The 17,241-nt window shown below is 38.4% G+C and overlaps 1 protein-coding gene across 4 annotated transcripts in view; it reads right to left on the bottom strand.

Annotated features, from left to right (window-relative positions):
- evc (EvC ciliary complex subunit 1) overlaps positions 1-17,241 on the bottom strand; it is a 50,784-nt gene that overhangs the window by 16,699 nt on the left and 16,844 nt on the right. For 3 of the 4 annotated variants that reach the window (XM_043674235.2, XM_043674236.2, XM_087980035.1), the window contains exons 8-15: positions 14,589-14,747; positions 12,719-12,935; positions 11,496-11,644; positions 9,534-9,632; positions 7,168-7,380; positions 3,995-4,104; positions 1,697-1,907; positions 1,071-1,271 (exon numbers count right to left, since the gene is read on the bottom strand). In XM_043674235.2, the coding sequence (XP_043530170.2) occupies positions 1,071-1,271; positions 1,697-1,907; positions 3,995-4,104; positions 7,168-7,380; positions 9,534-9,632; positions 11,496-11,644; positions 12,719-12,935; positions 14,589-14,747 (1,359 nt within the window). Of the gene's footprint in view, positions 1-45; positions 229-1,070; positions 1,272-1,696; positions 1,908-3,994; positions 4,105-7,167; positions 7,381-9,533; positions 9,633-11,495; positions 11,645-12,718; positions 12,936-14,588; positions 14,748-17,241 lie in introns of all 4 variants that reach the window. The other variant, XR_006309074.2, reaches the window with a different exon arrangement.

The raw sequence follows: 17,241 nt of genomic DNA, 5'->3' as shown, positions 1-17,241 counted from the left end.
GACCACCCAGATGTTTGCCACAGTCCTCTGCAGAATTCTCCTCACCTGTAGTGATTATCAGAGGTACCCTCTTCATTTACCCTCTCTTGACTTGGATAGCTTGTCCCTTGTTCTGGTTACTTTCTGAATACTTTCAGGCTGATTACTTTCTTTTTCACAAGACTCTGTGGAGGACCACTCTAGATTCTCCGAAAACTTTCATTCTAGGCAATATTCCAGTTTCTGTTCCTTCATAAAATGTAAGCAGAGATTAAGACTCACCCATATTTCGCAAGGTGAACGCTGATCTCAGGGTTCTACTCTGCTTACAATCCAGGTCTACCTAACAGCCATGTACTATGGCCATTCGTTAGTGAGCTACAAATCACCCAAGATCCAAAGTGAAACTAAAGGACCCAAATAAATTTAAAACAGACTACCTCCAAAGCTCCACTCATATAAACTTTTATATAGCCTGGTCTAAAGTGTTCTCAAACTGACATTTAGATAAATTATTCCTTTGTTTAAAATTTCTGTTTAGATCTTATTAAATAAATGGGTTTTATAATTATCTGGGTTCAACACACATGTTGGAACTAATTTAATTCCAACTCCCAAAACAAAAGCATCTCTATGGATTGTCATTATTGCAGATTGCAGACTTCATATCACCAGTTCTGTAACTGCATAAATCCACATGTTGTTTTATATCATTACCTTTTGAGTTGTTAATTGCTGAAGTCAAGATGACCCCAACCTTTTCACTATAATAGACTGCAGGCTTGCACTAATTTCATTTATCTCATTTCCACTGGTTAAATTTTAATTCTTAAAATAGAAGATTGTATACTGAAACATGTGAGCCAGTATGCAAATATTCACAAAATACTCATTTTTGTGACAGTCTAGTATAACCCCAAATCATTATCCAGGTGATGACTCCAGGCTGAAATAAGGAATGCAAAGTGTAAATATCTATTCTTGAGCTGTGTTAACCAGTCCAATGTATGAATTTTGCATTGAATTGGTTTATAGGAATTGAAATCTGAGACCAATTATGCAAGGCTACGTTAGCTTCTAACGAATATCACCTTAAGTTTCTGCCTGTTGTCATCATGGTTTTGCTTGAGTGAGTGCACTCTGGCTTGATGGGTAAGAGCACGGCCAATCTCCTGTGCCATGTGCTGCTGTAAAAGATCCATGAAAACCTGAGATTCTGCAGCCAGCTGTTGGTGAATTAATATTTCAGCCTTTTTCCACAGCTTCCGCTGTTCTTCTGAGAATTTGGACATCTTTTGAAATATAAACAAAATCCAAAAAACTGTCAGAGGCAAACATTTGAAGAGATATAATGTATGATTTGCCTTCCCCTAATCCAAACACACATATACAATAAAACCCTTCTTCTATATCTACTACCTGTTAACCTTAAATGTTACATTACTGACAAGTAAATCTAGAAAACTAAAGCTCAACTGTCAGTGGCGATTATTTATTATCATTAACTTTGGCAAACAGATGGTGCATATTATTTGTGTGGAGAAAGTGAGGACTGCAGATGCTAGAGATCAGAGTTGAGTGTGTGGTGCTGAAAAAGCACAGCAGGTCAGGGCTGATGAAGGGCTTATGCCCGAAACATCGATTCTCCTGCTCCTCGGGTGCTGCCTGACCGGCTGTGCTTTTCCAGCACCACACTCTCGACAGATTAGTTCTGTACCTCATTATCCTGTAGCTTCATGTTTCCATCCTCAAACTGATCCCAAATAGGGGGTTCCTTCATCCGTTGTTCCTCAAGTTCATTGAGTAGACATTTTGCCTTGAAAAGCTTCATTTCTTTGAGTATCATGAGACTGAAGTGCCTCAGAGTTAGCTGCCTAACCATGGGTTGTAAAGCTACCTGGTGCTCCAGAATAATGCCTTCAGAAACCCTGGAAGAATGAGTAAGTGCAAAAAGTGATCACATACACAGATTATTCAGACAGTGCTTGGTTCTTAGCACCACAGGTTCTCCAATGCCTTGGGCACACAGGGGCAGTTGAATTGAACTAGGATTTGTATGTGTCCACAATGAGGAAGCAGATAAACTTTGCCATTTATTGTTAGAGTATAGTAGACAGCTTCAGCAATGATTCAGAAAGTAAACGCGTTGTCCTGTTTAGCACAAGGTGACTCAGTCCATACCCAAACTTAAAAGAAGAAGGTGCTGGAGAAATTTAGCAGGTCTGGCAGCATTTCTAGACAAAGTAATAGAATTAAATGTTTGAATTTGATATGACTCTTGTTATGGTGGTATAGTGGACAATGAAGAAGGTTATAAACAATTACAAAGAGATCTTGATCATCTGGGTCAATGGGCTGAGTAGTGGCAGATGGAGTTTAATTTGGATAAATGTAAGGTATTGCATTTTCATAAAACAAAAAAAGGGCAGGACTTATAAAATTAATAGTAGATCCCTGGGTAATGTTGTAGATCAGAGAGACCGAGGAGTTCAGGTACGTAATTCTTTTAAACTTGCATCACAGGTAAACAGGGTGGTTAAGAGGGTGTTTAGCATGTTTGCCTTCGTTGCTCAGACCTCTGAGTACAGGAGTTGAGACTTGATGCTGAGGTTGTACAGGATGCTGGTGAGGCCTCTTCTTGAGTACTGTGCACAGTGCTGGTTGTCCTGCTATAGGAAGGATGTTATTAAATTAGAGAGGAATCAGAAAAGATTTACAGGCTATTGCCCGGAATTGAAAGTTTGAGTTATAAGGAGAGGTTAGAAAGACTGGGATCTATTCCATTGGAGAGTGAGGCGGAGGGGTGACATTATAAAGATTTATAAAATCATGAGGAACATAGATAGGGTGTATAGCAAAAATCTTTTCCCTCGGGTGTGGGTATGCTTTTAAGGTGAGAGAAGGAAGTTTTAAAAAGGACATAAGGAGCATTTCTTTTTACGCAGAGAGTGGTTATTGTGTGGAATGAGGAAGTGGTGGATGTGGCTACAGTTACAACACTTAAAAGACATTTGGATAGGATAGGTTTGGAGGGATATGGGCCAAATTTAGACTCCAGTGGGGCTAGTTTAGTTTGGGAACATGGTCAACATGGACTAGTTGGACTAAAGGTCTGTTTCCATGCTGCATGATTCTATGCACTTCCAGCATCCACTGTATTTTGCTTTTTTAAAGGTACACACCTCCTGACTTGTGTTTTAGCCAATACTAAAGGCTCTGATCTCAGCAGTTCTAAGCTAAAATCAGCAAAGGAACACAAGATTAAATCCAAAGATTCCTGCTTGCAAGTTCATTGCAAGTGAGAGAATAATGGTATCAAACTTAATTATGAAAACTTGCATTGATGTTAACACTTCTGGTCTAAATCCTAAATAAACAAACAAGTTCTTGGACAGAGAGGTATGCCATTTTGAAACAGCATCTCAGCAAGACCCTGTGTGTGCATCATTGGGTAAGAAATACTGAATTTGTATTTTGTACAAGCCTAAGTTAGTTCGTAGTTGTCATTAAATTAAAATATGTAGTTTAACATTCATAGATGCCAGCCTTCAGCACAGGTTTGCTTGCTTGAAAGATCACCTTAACTAAGAACCAGTTAAAACTGGGTTCTCATGAGGTGATTCAGCTAAGTTATTTTGTATGGGGAGCAAACATAAGTAGCCACCTTGGGGATTATCAGATTAGCCACGATCTCCTTGAACAACTCGATGGGATAAATGGGCTACTTCTGCTCCTATACATTATGATCTTATAAAAATAAGCACATCTGGGAAAGAAAAACAAAACACTTATATTGCTTCAGCAACTAATTGTATCACCGAATATGGCAGAGTTGCATAAGACAAAATGGTCATAGCTGACATCAGCCAGATTTCTGCACTTTTAAGTGAAGGGCAGAACATTCAAGGAAACAAAAGTTAATGAATAAAGAAAATATAGAGGAATAGTTTAATTGAATCACATAATGGCATGAGTAACTTTCCAATTTGGTCACCATTAAATAATTCATACTTACTTCTCATCTAGGTCACTCTGCCTCAGTAGGAATCCTTGAATGATCTTCTCCTGCTTATCGACCAGATATTTCTGTTTCACCGAGTTGATTACTTTCTCATCCATCCATACCTAGTTTTTGCATTGAGAGATGGAATTTTCACACAAAGTCTGTACTTTCAAAATGAGTACCCACCTATACAAATACATAAATCTCAACTAAAAGTAGACCATTCAGCTGCCTGAGTCCACTTTAGCATTCAAGGTGGTCATGGCTGACCTGTTTATGTGACTTTGTGACACATTTCCATCTACTCCTGATATACTTTTGATCAGCAAAGAAATCAAAAGTTATCTATCTCCCCATTAAAACTTTTCAATTATGCTGTTTCCACTGTCTTCTGAGGTCATAGAGATGTACAGCATGGAAACGGCACGGTGGCACAGCAGTTAGCACTGCTGCCTCACAGCGCCAGAGACCCGGGTTCAATTCCCGCCTCAGGCGATTGACTGTGTGGAGTTTGCACGTTCTCCACGTGTCTGCGTGGGTTTCCTCCGGGTGCTCCGGTTTCCTCCCACAGTCCAAAGATGTGCAGGTCAGGTGAATTGGCCATGGTAAATTGCCCGTAGTGTTAGGTAAGGGGTAACTGTAGGGGTATGGGTGGGTTGCGCTTCGGCGGGTCGGTGTGGACTTGTTGGGCCGAAGGGCCTGTTTCCACACTGTAATGTAATGTAATCTAATCTAATCTAATGAAACAAACCCTTTGGTCCAACTCTCCCATGCTGACCAGATATCCAAAACAAATCTTGTCCCATTTGCCAGTACTTGGCCTGACGCCCTCTAAACCCTTCCTATTCATATACCCATCCAGATGCCATTTAAATGTTGTAATTGTACCAGCCTCCACCAATTACTCAGGCAGCTCATTCCATACATTCACCACCTTCTGCGTGAAAAAGTTGCCACTTAGGTCCCTTTTAAATCTTTCCCCTTAGCGAATTCAATAGTGCACAACCCACAAAGAAAAAATTCTTCCAATCCCTGTCCTCATTTTAAAACAGTTCTGCTAGTTCTGCCCTTGGTTCTACACTAACCCACATGAATAAATATCAATTTCACATTTACCTTGTCAAAAGAATTTAGGATGTTATATCTTTCAATCAAGTGACACTTCACTATTCTAATCTCCATTGAAAACAAACCCAGTCTGTCCAATCTTTCCTCGTAAGACTAGCTGCTAATTCTAGGTATCAATCTAGTAAACCTCCTTTGAAACATCTTCAATTTATTTACAACTTTCCCTAAATAAAGAGACCAAAACTGTACACAATATTCAAAATATTGTTTCATCAATGTCCGAAATAACTGAAGCATAACATCGTTATTTTGATCAATTCCTCTAGTAATAAAGGATAGCGTTCCATTAACTCTAATGATTACTTGTTATACTTGCATGCTAACTTTCTTTCGACTCATTCACTAGAAAACCTAGATCACTCTGCACCTCGAATTCTGTTACCTCCTCATGTCTCTTCACATCACACGTTCCTATCTATCATTGTATTAGCAGCAAATTATCTACTATGCCTTTGCTTCTCTCATCTAAGTTGTTAATAAGACTCCAGTCAATCATAAAAAATGTCATACTCCTTATTTTCTGCCAACCATACAATAGATTATCCTCTATACCAACTGCTTCTACTTTACACAATAACTTTTGATGCGAAATCTTGTCAAATCCAAGTGCAGTTAATCTACAGGCTATCCTTTTTCCACAGAATATGTTACCACTTCAAAGAACAATAGTAAATTGTTTAAACACAAAACCATGTTGACTCTTCATGATCACTTTGAATAAACCAATATAAATGACAGAGAGAGAGAGAGAGGGGGAGAGAGACCCGAGAATGATTAGCTTGCTTTCATTTATAAAAAAGAAATTATTTATTTTACTTAGTGGAAAGCCCCTCAGCTTTTTGAGTCAATTTGCAGAAGTACTGATTGAAGTTTCTTTTTGAAGAAACGTGTTAGCTTAGAATGGTTAGGATATACATTACCGCAGTGTTAAATTTTCAGTTGAAATTTCAGATTAGAAGTATTTGATTAGCACTCTGAATGGGTTATTTGAAGCTGAGAAAGTCTCAGCTCAGTTGTGAGAATAATCAAGGAAGAGGTGATCAAACACTGGGGATTGGAAGAAACTGTTAAATCAAATCTATAGATACAATAGGATGGAGAATTCTCTGGTGTTTGAGTTCTGTAAAATTATAGTGTTGGGATTATATTTTTTACTGTGTTTTGAAATCCTTTAAACTGTATTTCTATGTGAAGAGTTTGGTTTATTCTTTGTTATCTTCATTTCATTTGTGTAATAAATATTGAATTATTGTTAAAATAATCTACAACATTGCATGTCTGCATTTGAGTGGAAGACCACCACATTAAAATGAACAAAATATGATCCATAAACTCAGATTTGTGTCAGGAATCTGACATGACCAGTAATAACATCATCTGGGATCATAACAATTCTAACATCTTCTCCATGATAGATATCCACCTTACTGGCTGTTAGTTTCCTTTTTAACCACCTCCCTTTCTTCTTGAACAGAAGAATTCATTGCTAGTTCTAGAATCTAGTGAACTTTGGAAAATTAAAACCAATACATCTGCTACCTGATCAGCTGCCTCTTTTAAGACCTTAGGATGAAATCCATCAGAACCCAAGGACCTATCAGCCTGAAGCCCCATTAATTGGTTCAGCATTGCTTCCCTAGCAATGGTAACTTGACAAAGGTTTTCTCTTCCTTCCATGTCATGATGACAGCTATTACTGAGATGTTTTTTGTACCCTCTATAGCAAAAACAGAAGCAAAACACTAATTAATTTCATCTGACATTTCTTCATTATGTACTTACTCACCATTTTCGTTCTTTACAGGACAAAAATATTTCCCTTTTCACTTTTTAGTTACCTGTAGAAACTCTTGTTACACCCTTTTACATTTCTAGCTAGCTTTCCTCATACACCAATTTATTTCTTTTGATTAACCATTTAATCTCTAACTAATTCAAGTACCTGGTCAAATAATTAATAACCTGAATACTGGTCACTGACATGTGGAAATGGGCAAAATAGAATGGAAGAGAATTACGAAACAAAAAAGGGACTGCCAATAATTTATTTTGCATACCTGTTTCAGTTGGGCCAGTTCTTCTTGAAACTGTTTCAAATGTTGTTTTCTTTCTGCTGCTGCTGCTTTTTTTCTTGCTGTTAGGTCTTGCAGCAGACGGCTTCTTAGAGATTCCATTGCAGATAACGATACACTGGCTAGTTTTGGTAGGGTTTCTGTGAAGAGCTCCTCAATCAGTATGTCCAGAGTCCGTGATGATGTAGAATGCAGATTCTGTATGATACAGCAGTTCTTATTTTGCTATGTGTCTACTTTAGTAAGACAACAGCAGTTTCAATTTTCTGAAGTTGAAACCAACCAGGAAAACACCAAAGAATAATTTTCAACTCAAATGTTTGCAAAGTGAAATCCACTCTGTCCAAATCTCACATTTGGTTCTACAGCTTTTGATGAAACTAAAAAGGATTTATTTTCACTTCATGCTGTTAGTGAATAGCCTCACCCACTAGAAGCATGCAAAACATGGGAAAGTGCTGTGTACAAACTTCTGAACAAAATAAATATGGAAATCATGTACAACATCTGGATTTATGATGTGTGATACTAGTGTAGGAGACTTCTCAATGAAGGCAAAAAATTAGAAAATGATCCCAATACATTTCAAATTTATGATTTCACTTTACTCACACATGACAAATATTTTGAATGCAGGCTTGAGAATAATTGGTTAATTTAAGGACTGTGCGACACACCAGTTTATACGCAGCTCCCTCACCTCGAAAAACTGAGTATTAGTGATATAGACAAGTCTCCCCAGATTTCTGATTATGATAGCTAAGGTGAAATAAATTGAAGCAATCTTAATCTAATGCTGCAGGACTACAGAATGGGACTTTGCATACTACAGCAGATGTTGCAATAAACTGTTAGACACACTCAACCAGAAGGAAGGCTGGCTGGTAAAGTACATGGAAATATCACACTGCTGCATAATGTTACACAAATCTGTTTGACAGGTAAGGGAAAGAACATGGAGGTAAGATTGACATTAGATTGCTTCAACAGGAGCCAGGCCTAGATATGATGGGATGAATTGCCTTTTCAATGCTATAAACTTCCATGATTCTGTGACGTTTGGAGTTAAAGCAGCTATACTCTCCACAAAACTCTACACTTAAGTCGCCGTCAAAACATTCAATTTTTCCAGGGAACAGAAACAAAATATCTCACTTCCTTGAATAGACAATCCTCATCTGGAAAAGTACAAATGCAGGTCATCCTCAATTTTGTGTTGCTCCACTTCAAGTAAATTCATTTGAATCTCAATGATTTTCTTTGAGTTGTTTCTATAAATTGGATCATTTCCGTTTCACTGTTGTTACTTCCAGGTGTTGCCTATCCCCTCAATGCTGCCTTTTCCCCCTATCCCACAGCATTTCTTTCTATGCTGCCCTTGTTCAGCTTGCCTCCTGGCATTGCTTCCCCTTGGCCAATGTATTGCATTTATTCTATATTTTATTTTGTAAGTTATTTCAGTTAGGAATGCTCAGTGCTGTACATGCATGGTCTTGTATTGCAACTTGCACATTTGTTTTTCTGGGCAAGGAAATGCCCGAAGGAACCTAACCTCAAGTTTATCTTTGATTTCTACAGGAACCCCTGAATCACTTAAGTCCATTCATTTAAAATCAAGATTTTCAGGAGTGGAACCACAAATTTGAGGGAGGACTGGTTGGTAATAACTAAGTAAAACAATTCTATATGTTTTCAATTTCATGAAGCATTTTTGGTTATGCATCCAGATCTGATGCTACAGGCAATCCCTGGCTTACAAATGGATTCTGTTCAGGAGTATGTTTGTGAGTCAATTTGTACACAAGTCAGAACACAATTGATTACAATACCTGTTCATAAGCACGGGTGAACACTCACCTATCAGATTCTTAAAATTAATAGTAATATGGAATCTTGTTCCTAAGTACGAATGTTTCTAAGGTAAACATAAGTCGGGAACCACATGCATATTCAATTTCAGCTGCAAAATTGGTGGTGAAGGTTTGTAAAGGGTGTAACTTACCATTTATAGGGAGGAGTGGCCCATTGTGGATTTTCAAAACCTATTATACCATTAGTAAATGTACTATCAGTCCATAAGCACTTAATCAGTGCTAAACAGTAATCATGACTTATGGCAGCGTATAATAAATTGAGGCTATAAAGGTCATGACCGAACAAGAAATGGTACATCATTAAATCCTTTGCTTTAAATCAGGAAAAGCCTATTGCAGCACTGGAATGCTATTGAAACTTTACACTCCTTAAGTTTCAGTCAGTAGAATAAAACCTTTTAATTTTTTTTGTAAAATGTGTCAAAAACTGAAATCTATGTAGGGATAATCTGTGAAATAGATTTAATGGATCCTTACCTTCCACAGCTTAGTAATTGCCTTGACATCATTACGATCCTCTTTGTCCTCAACGTCATAGCGGGTCTGTCTGTGTCTCTCTGCGAGCTCATGATAACTCTATAAAATTCACAACTATATTACGTTATGTCAAGCGATCAACAAACAAGTGAAATGTCTTCATTCAATCTGCTCGTAATCTGTTCTAATTAATTTTAGAATGCACAAAGAATTAAATAGCTGAAGGAGACATTATTCTGAAGATCTACAGAGAGAAAAATGTAGCACAGCACATTTGTCACAACATTTTCACAGAGACACAAAAATAAAAATCTCTTTTTGAAATATCCAAATTCAGCATGAAGGGAAACATTCACAAAAACAGAAACTGCTGGAGAAACTCAGCAGGTCTGGCAGCATTTGTGGTCAATTCTGAAGAAGGGTTACTGGACTTGAAATGTTAACTCTCTATTTTCTCTTCACAGATGCTGCCTGGCCTGCTGAGTTTCTCCAGCAATTTGTGTTTTTGCATGTTTCTGACTTCCAGCATCCACACTTCTTTGCTTTATTATGTTAACTCAACAACCACTTTCTCTAGCATGTTGTTTGTCTTGTGTCAAAACACAGAAGCGTGCAGGATTACAATAGAATCCAGTTCAAAAAAAAAGTATGACTGAAACTTCCCCAGCTACAACTCAATCTATCTGGTGGTCTGTCAATAGGCTTTTTAATGCTCAGACACTTGGACTCTTTGTACAAGTGACTGAACATTAATCAACATAACTCCTTATGCAGAAAACTTTACACCAGGGAGGAAATTTACAGAATAGGAAGGAAGAAATTGGTTGACATTGTGTGAGTTCTATCAGTATGAAACAGGGGTCAAAATGATCAAATTCCCAGGAAGTATATACGTTGTATCCAGAGACAATGCAAATGCTTCTAGAGCAATATTGGAATCAGATAACATTCAGGCATGCCAGCAGTTCCCTTAAAATTGGCATCTGCTCCATATGTTAACGAGAGGCCAAGTGACTACTTAGGGACCCCTTTCAGGAGTTGGGTAGAACTAAATGCAGTTCATGCAGAGCCTTCCCTGCAACCTAAAAGACAGCAAAAATTATTAAGCTCTTTTTTCAACAATGTAATCTTCATGTAGATCCAGGTACAGCTGGAGCGCAATGGTAAAACAAAGGGCAAATGTTTTCCATGAAATCTTCCTGAAGTCTTCAAACAGTTGAGCTATTGAAGATAGACCAGTGCCTATTTCAGTGGTTCAGGTAGCATCCATGGAGAGAGCAAGCTAATGTTGAGTCAAGATAACTCTTCAATTTCAATTCTCCTTCCCCTCAGACACTGCCTGACCAGCTGTGCTCTTCCAACACCACACTTTTTGATGCTGATCTCCAACATCTCCAGTCCTCACTTTCCCCATCAGACATTTCACGTCAGCTCTAATGAAAAGTCATCTAGACTCAAAATATTAGCTTGCTCTCTCTCCACTGATGCTGCCTGACCTGCTGTGATTTCCAACAGTTGTTTTCAGCACTGTTTTCAGCATCTGCAGTAATTCGCTCCTACTTCTGTTTTCCAGTGTCTGCCACATCCTGGGAGATTTCAATAATTTTGTTCTCAAGGATCAAGCTCAATAAAGCTTTAGCTTATGGCGCAGGGAATTCCACTCTGGTCCCAATGCCATGTAATGCTGGAGGAATTGGTTTCATTACAGAAGGATCTGATCACCAGAATCGGAATGCTGAAGAATTAGTTTTTGTAAATGGAACACCGTCCTTCCTAGATGGTGCTTAATCAAAACAGGAAATTGACGGGCACGTTTGCTGAAGGGGAACCCTTATGGAGCCCGTGATTAGATTTATTACAAAAAATTTACTCTCTCATGCTGAAAACATTGATTGAGCCCAACGTGTTAACTCCAACGATTATGTCCAACAAATTCATCTCACGAATATTTTATTGCCTGACCTGAATAAATTCAATTGGAGTAAACATTTGTTTTGCCTGCTCTTTTAGATTCATTTTCTCATCTCTTTCTGTCTTTTTAAGTTGTTTCCTCAAAGTTCTGTGTCTTCTCTTCATTTCCAAAATGAGATCTTTAGTTTGTTTTGCACATTCTGTAAAAGAAATATTTAAGTTACATGTGGATAGAGTATATGGAAATGTTTGAAAGCACAAAGCACTTTTGAATTTGTGTCAATGTTACTCAGCAATTTTCAAGGGGATTCTTTGGTAGAAGATCGATGGAACTGCTGGATAGAATTGAGTAAAAAGTTAAAAATGGCTGTTCCACCAAAGGCCACATTCCAGTTACAATAGGAAAACTGAAGAAGTCAAGTGATATTCAGGCTCTTTAATTTTAGAGAAATTTCATTAAAATTACTTTTTGATTTAGAATGCAAGTAGAATTTCAATTATAGCTTTCATATCAAAGTGACTGTCCTTGTAAATGTTCACATGACCTGCAACACATTGAGGATTCCATATTATAGTATTGTGATACAACAGGGAACATTCTGAAAGGTTACTCAACACAGTAAAGCTGCCACTTCTATAAATCTCTAAAAATTATACATTTCTGAAATGTGGGGAGTATCCGTGTTCTCAATTCTGAGGCGTTCTGCTGCAGCTCTATCAGGCACTGACATCTCGGCATAATCAAACTAAGCTTAAAGGCTGCACCGTCAGCCTCAAGCCTCACTGGATCATTTTATTTCAAAAATATACTTTATTCATAAGATATGTTGGATGTACATTACGAATCACTCAAATACTCAATAAATTGTGGAAAAAAAGTTTGGATCAAATTACACATTCCAGGCAAAATGTTAAGTGAGTGGTGTCCACTTGGTCACTAGTGGAAATGGCGTTGGCCAAAAGTATATCCTTCTTTTAAAAATGGTATATTTTATGCCCTACAAATATTCCTTTTTGTTTTTACAAACAAGTATTTCTTGTTTGCAATGAATTAATGTCCTTTGGACTGTCATTGGAGCTCAAACACTCATCATTTTTAGTTATGACAGTAAATGGTTAGCAATTTTTAGGTTCATACAATCCATATCTTTTTATCAGCTTTGAACACGTGTGGACATGACAATCCTGAGTCAGTAAAAAGTGTAACTAGAATTATAAAACTGAACTTCTACTGTGAACAACAATTCAGCTCAAAGGTTGTCTTTAAGCCTTACCATTGATGTATGTGTCCACACTGTCTTGAACAGAATGTTGTAATCTGGCTAAAACTTCTTCTTTTTGCCAAAAAGCCAATACACTATCTCTGTTGAGAACACTCAGCACTGATGTCAGCATCATTAACTTGTCTTTGCTTTCTTGCTGTACAAGCCATGTCAAGGAATGAAGGCTCTTTGTCATGAACTCCCAACGCAGCAACTTATCCAGAATAACCTACAACAAGAGCATAACTGTGTCAGTCGTAAATTCGCTGCTGAATAATTTAGTTCTTTGCTCAATTCTATTACATGTTATTCAAATCCTAGCAGGAGTGATGGTATAAGGCAACATACACAGAAGCAACCTAATGAATATACCTTTGCTAATTTGGTCTAGATGTAGGTGTTTTCTGGTGGTGTTTAAGATCAGCCATCAGAGATGGTGTAACATTGCTTCAGCTTGCACAGTAAGTGTGGATTTTCTAATAGAGAGGCAGTGTTAGCCTCAGAGAGTGGAAGTTGCATTTGGGGTCCCTGCAGAACCTCCATTATAGCAGACTCTGAAACAATTGCCACATAATTAAATATTCCAAAGTACAATTCCACTATGTCTGGAATCTTCCAAAAGTATCCATTTGGATCAGAAAATCTGGAGTTTGGCAATAAAATTAAGTAAAATAGTCACTCAGGAAAGGTTAAGCTATCAAATATGTAGTCTAACTCCTGACTGACTGCTAAGCTGACCCCATAATCACTTCACCACTCTCCCCTGTTGGCCAGGAGACTGCAGAGACACAGAGATACCAATCACTGACAGGAGCTAGGAATGCTCAGTATATAAAAACTGCTGACACACCAAGGGGAAAACAGCTTGTGAACTGAGAATGACCAGAGTCCTGGTACTGCTGGGTACCAACCCATATTCTTCAGAGAAAAAGTAAGAAAGACGAGGTAATACAGAAGCCTTATTTGGACAAAGGGTAATGAAGTAATGCTACCTAACTCATTTATCTGGAGCCAATAAGGTAAAGACATACAATGAACATTTGAGCTTGAGCCAATGGGAAGAGAGAGAGAGAGAGAGCGAGAGTGAGAGCGAGAGAGAGAGAAGCAGAGAAACAGTTATCCAGATCGGGAATGATCTTGCATATTCTGTGACGATTCAGGCATGTTGGGGGGACTCAAGTGGGGGTATAAATAGGTTTTTAATTTGGTTTTTTGGAAAATATATAAGCTCTAGTCCGTAAGAGAAAATAAGTGCATGGTTTAATACATTAATAAAGTAACTTGTGAAGTTAAAAGAATTGACTCTTCTCTCTGCCCACACCAGCTTCTGCAGCTGCCAATTGCTGGGTTCAGACAACAGCTGGTGATTGCCAGACTCAAACAGGTATCAACACCCCAAAAAGAAATCTATCCCCTCTACCTCAGGACCCTCAATTGACAATCATAGAACCAAATGCCACAGCTCCTATAGAATGAATTTGGGAGTAGCTTTCTGCCTGTTTGGGGCAGGAGTGCTGGGTGCTCATCTGAAAATAAAATAAGGCAGACTTTGAGGCACACCCATTGCTTTCCAAGTATTTCTTGTTCGTTAAAAATTGTTGCATACACATTTTTAAAGAGTCATTCTTATTTTTTCTACCAACCATAATTCTCTTTTTATGTTGCATTGCAGCACTTTAACAGTTGCTCAGTTGAAAGACTTTGCACTTCCCAGTCTGTGGTGTTGGAGATCATGTGTTTTTGTTTGCTAGCAACCTACTTTAATTAGCAAGGGTTGGCGTCACACAATTTGGTAAAACAGGTGAACTTGTATCACTGCTATAAAAGTGAGATATTAAATTCCAGTCCAAAGATACCTAGGAATATTTTAATGTATACTAACCGTGATTTGAAAAGTCAGGGAGTCAGTTAGCAGATTTTCCACGTGTGACATTTTCTCACTCATGTTCCTTATTATCTCCTGTCCAGTGATCTTGGAGAGTTTGGAATGATTCAAGAGGGAGAACCGAGCACTTTCAATTTGCTTGAAGAATCCACTGAGCTGACATAAACAATTGTTAACAACATTATAGATTACCTTGGCTCACAATGAGGGTCTTCCTGGCAGCTCAAAGCTTATAGATTGAGAAAAACAACCTACCGGAAAGCAGGAGAGTGAGGAATATTAGTAGCACGCATTAATCACCCTCGAAAAAATAAAATACTTGCATAATAGAGTTTCCACTATGTTAAGAAATGCACAGGACAGAAAACGTCCTGTGTTTTAGAGAAAAATAAACCTGCCAAGATATTTACATGACCAACAGACCCTCAGAACCAGGGTGTACTGCAGCACACTTGCTCTAAAGGAAACGAGGCAAATAAGAACACTTTGGGATAAATCCTCTGATGGAATAATAGGTGCAAAATGGGAACAGGAAGATCACAGATTTATATTCACGCCATGGACAAGGTAAGGTTACCATAAGTCCACACTTTCTCATTAGACAGGTGAATTTAACCTAAGGGTCATCGTGCCCCAGATGAGGGCCAAGGCTAAGAAGCTGTGACCTTCATGGTGACCTCAGTTGGTTGGACAGCTCATTTGCAATGCACAATGATGTCAACTGCGAGGGTTCAATTCCTGTACTGGCTGAGATCACTACTTACAATACAACAGACCCTTGGGTCCACCTCCATCAGAGTTGCCATCTTGCAGTTTGCAGTATTTCTCACACTCGGTTCTTTGTCCCAGTTTGGTGCTTTGACTGTTTCTGAACTAGATTGGAACATTAATGTTTCCCTCGTTTCTTTTGGATTTATTCTGGGATTGCTCTTTCTTTCCTTGTGTATGGATGTGGACTGAAAACTCCAGAGGTAAAAAAAAAACTTCAAATGCTGTGGTTTGTTTTTAAATTTTATAGTGCTTACAATATTTTTTAAAAAATCAAAAATTGTTCTTGGCATTTTTAAAAGCTATTTCTAAATGTTTGCTAATAACTGCTACTTTTCAGCATAAAGGTTATTTTTAAAACTTAAATTCATTTTAAAAAGTAATTTGGGACTGAGAATTTACAAGAAGAACAGGAAGATCAGAAAGCACCAAAACCTACCTAAGGATCTTGGAACATCTACTGATGTCTTATTGGGTACTCAGCACTCTGGCCCAGGGTGTAGGATAGCTGTGGCAGTTTAGTTGCAAGACTTTGATGACTGCAGCAAGGGATCTTACCATCCCCAGGAAACAGTGGGATTTGCATCTAAGAAGGTTGGAGACAGGACTTTCATTTTCACATAGGATGCATTGGTGAGGTGAAGCTCACCAACACACCACTATTGAGGCTGTTGGTGTACATTAGCCCAGGTCCATCTTCGAGTGTCCACGGGCTGGAGGTGGCGCATGTTTATGGTGAAACTAAAGAGGTGAGAGAGCACAGTGGGTAACACACCAGTAGGGTTTGGGGTGCTGTGGTGTCGTGTAGCATCCAATATTGATGCTACATGATAGAGACTGGGTGGCAATACTGGGTGGGAGACTGTCCTTAGGTGGTCAACATTTTCCCAAACAAAAGCCTAAGTTGGGCCAAAAGTGGATCAGCCTTAGCATCACCTATCACATTATAAAACAGCAGACAGGTCTGGGCAAACAAAAGCTGATGGTAGGCCATCCAAAACGTTTACTGGGTCACAACTCCCTACCCTTGCAAACCCACTGATAAGTGAATGTAGTGTTCTGCTCCCAGAGTCAAATTGTAACACAACAAAAGCAATTCCAATGGTTGGAAAGTTCATTCATCACAATTCTGAATTATCGGAGGATGCACAAGGCAGATTCTCTCTTAGGATTGCAATATCACTTAGAGTGCGTCTCACATGTCAAACTGTTAACATATACATCAGACAGAGTTGTGTGTGGGTTCCTCCAAACTCAAAGCAGTTGATTGTGGTTTAGGGTATCCACCTATTGTCTAACTAGATGATACATGTTGAGTAATCAATATAAAGTTTGTTGCACTACTGCAACTATTCACAGGTTCTGAGAATCTAACCTACATCACTATTGAGACTGTAGGTGTACAGTAGGCCAGATCCATCTCCGACAAGCTCCTTCTTTAGTCTGATCAAATCCATGTCACATGATCTCAATTGGTGGTACTTATTACATTCAACCAAGTAAGCCTTTCAAGCAATATATAATATGCCAGCACTTTTGTCTCTTTTTCCAACTGAATCACCAATAATGCTGCTAAACGGCACTGTATTGGAATATTTCTCAAAGGGTCAACTGACTTAAGTAACAATAACCAGCCACGTTTGCATTACTTTATTGGTACATGAAGGTCTTGGAATTTGTGTGCCAAAGGTTTCCAGTTGCACTTTGTTGTGTTCCCTACTAAAATGTCAGGAAACAATGAGGTTATTGTACGGACAATAGGTGATTTGGTAAGGGCAAAAAACAGACATGGAACAGGTTAATAAGCAAAGTTTGCAGCAGATTATCATGGTCCATCCACCTAATAGATGGTACTGTAGAGTAGCATAATGTTGCTGTTCCT

Source organism: Chiloscyllium plagiosum, unplaced genomic scaffold (assembly GCF_037043375.1).
Source record: "Chiloscyllium plagiosum isolate Xiang-an unplaced genomic scaffold, Cpla_swu_hap1 HiC_scaffold_36, whole genome shotgun sequence".
Taxonomy (NCBI): Eukaryota; Metazoa; Chordata; class Chondrichthyes; order Orectolobiformes; family Hemiscylliidae; genus Chiloscyllium; species Chiloscyllium plagiosum.
Note: the sequence above shows the minus strand (reverse complement) of the source record. Positions and strands in the feature narration are given on the sequence as shown.